At 39.6% G+C, this 2,207-nt stretch overlaps 1 protein-coding gene across 1 annotated transcript in view; it reads right to left on the reverse strand.

Moving 5' to 3' along the window:
* Nucleotides 1-2,207, reverse strand: part of ppp2r5d (protein phosphatase 2, regulatory subunit B', delta) — a gene marked incomplete in the record, with an annotated part of 38,280 nt that overhangs the window by 19,174 nt on the left and 16,899 nt on the right. Inside the window, 1 exon segment of the mRNA XM_014027341.1 lies at nucleotides 1,706-1,877. Within this exon segment, the coding sequence (XP_013882795.1) occupies nucleotides 1,706-1,877 (172 nt within the window).

A 2,207-nucleotide genomic window follows, 5' to 3' on the forward strand; every position in this document is an offset into this window, starting at 1 on the left:
GCATCTGAGGACCACAAGGAGCGGGGTCACTTCTGTCAGGTCAGGTTTATTCTAGCTTTAAGGCTACAGTTAGCCAGGGTTAGGTTTATTCTAGCTTTAAGGCTACAGTTAGCCAAGGTTAGGTTATTCTAGCTTTAAGGCTACAGTTAGCCAGGGTTAGGTTAATCTGAGCTAACTCTGAGAGCAGACAGATGTAGGGCTGCAGCTAACCATTATTTTAATAATCAATTAGTCTATGGATTATTCTGACAATTAATCAAGTAATCGGATATAAAATAAATAGTCATGTTCTGCAGTAATTATTTAAGCTTATTTTATGAGAAATACACTTATTTAATAATGTGAAGGGGTAACCTACACCTGCTGACCCTGCTGTAATCAAAGTAAAACTACACCAGTTGTAATAATTAATGTATTTTAAACTCCAGTTGTTTGTATTTTTGTATGTGAGGTTAGAGGAGGCATTAATTAAAAACACTGAATCATTTTAACATCATTGAACAATATAAATGTTGTAAATTTATTGTTGTGGACTGGAAAACTGAATGAATTTATTTTGAGGGGGGTAGAAATTTAACAAGTAAACTGGGTAATATAAACATTTGGGTGTTGCAATTGAGTTTGGAGAGTTCACTTGTTAACTGTAACAAAAATTTAATATTATTTTAAGACAGTTATTAGGTTGGTGCAGGGCTCCCAGTTAGACAATAACAGCTTTAGTCTTGACTGTTTAGTTACAAACAGTAGTAATGAAGGCTAAAGTCATAAAAATCAGCAGCAAATAATTAAAAAATCCAACTATCTTCTATAAATACTTTTAAACTTGAAACATTTACTCCAAGTATCATTTAAACTAAATAAAATCATAACAAATAAAAGTGTTTCAGCTCAAGCTGTTGATCTCTTGTTGTGTTTTTATTTTATCTGACAAACTTACAGTAAGTGTTGTTTTTAATCACACAACTCACACAGTGTTTAATAAAACTCTGCCAGGTGACAGTGATTAGTCAGCACAAATAACGACACCTCCTCCTTGTACACCTGTAACCTGACAGATCATCACAGATTTAGTGAAGGTAAACAAACTGTTGTTACCTCAGGACCTGTTCGGTACACGCAGCAGTGTTTTTGTTCCGGTGCAGAAACACTGAGGATGTGAAGCGTACTGCACGTTGTCGTCTTTCTGTTTAGTTTTAAATGTTCCCATGATTTTTATAATTTGTCGTTTTTTGAGCGCTTCGTTTCAGCACTCTTCTTCTTCTTCTGAAGCTAAATATAGCTCTCAGCAAGCATACACGCTTGACGCGTCGACAGTGTAACTGTTAGCGGAAGTGCTAACATCGTAGCATTGTGTGTAACACAAAAAACATGCCGGGCGGACGGAAGTGTGCTGTTTATAACAGTGTGTATTTTTACGAAGCTTCGAGGCAGATAAATTTGTCTCGAGGATTTTTAGTAATTGAATTACTGGAATTATTCGAGGAATCGTTTCAGACCTGGACAGATCCTGACCAAAAACTGGCAGGTGCAGAACAGGACAAGTCTGATTTAGGTCAGTCTGTGTTCCCTCTGATGACCTCTGCAGTTCCATGTTCTTGGATCAGGTCTGAAGCAGGTTTAATGGTCAACAGTGAAGGAGTGTAGTTATATCGAATCTTTCTACACATGATTTTAAAACACAAGGTCTCAGGTCGGTGTCGGTCACCTTTGAGGGCAGGAAGTTTCTGCAGCTCCCTGTTCTTGGTCAGGCTGAAGCGTGACGAGCTGTGCCGGCGCTCCTTCTTCACCAGCTGAGGCCCTGCAGAGTACTTGATCTTGTTGAGCTGTGTGGGGGGGGGCGTGCTGTTACTGGGCCGCTTGCTGCCGCTCTGCTGCTGCTGTGAGCAGAAACACACATGAACAGGTTGGACAGGTCTCTGAACACAGATCAACCAGTTCTACTGGTCTAAGACCAATCAGTTGTACTGGTCTAAGACCAATCAGTTGTACTGGTCTAAGACCAATCAGTTGTACTGGTCTAAGATCAACCAGTTGTACTGGTCTAAGATCAACCAGTCGTACTGGTCTAAGATCAACCAGTCGTACTGGTCTAAGATCAACCAGTTCTACTGGTCTAAGACCAATCAGTCATACTGGTCTAAGACCAATCAGTCATACTGGTCTAAGACCAATCAGTCATACTGGTCTAAGACCAATCAGTTGTACTG

Source organism: Austrofundulus limnaeus, unplaced genomic scaffold, assembly GCF_001266775.1.
Source record: "Austrofundulus limnaeus strain Quisiro unplaced genomic scaffold, Austrofundulus_limnaeus-1.0 Scaffold638, whole genome shotgun sequence".
Taxonomy (NCBI): Eukaryota; Metazoa; Chordata; class Actinopteri; order Cyprinodontiformes; family Rivulidae; genus Austrofundulus; species Austrofundulus limnaeus.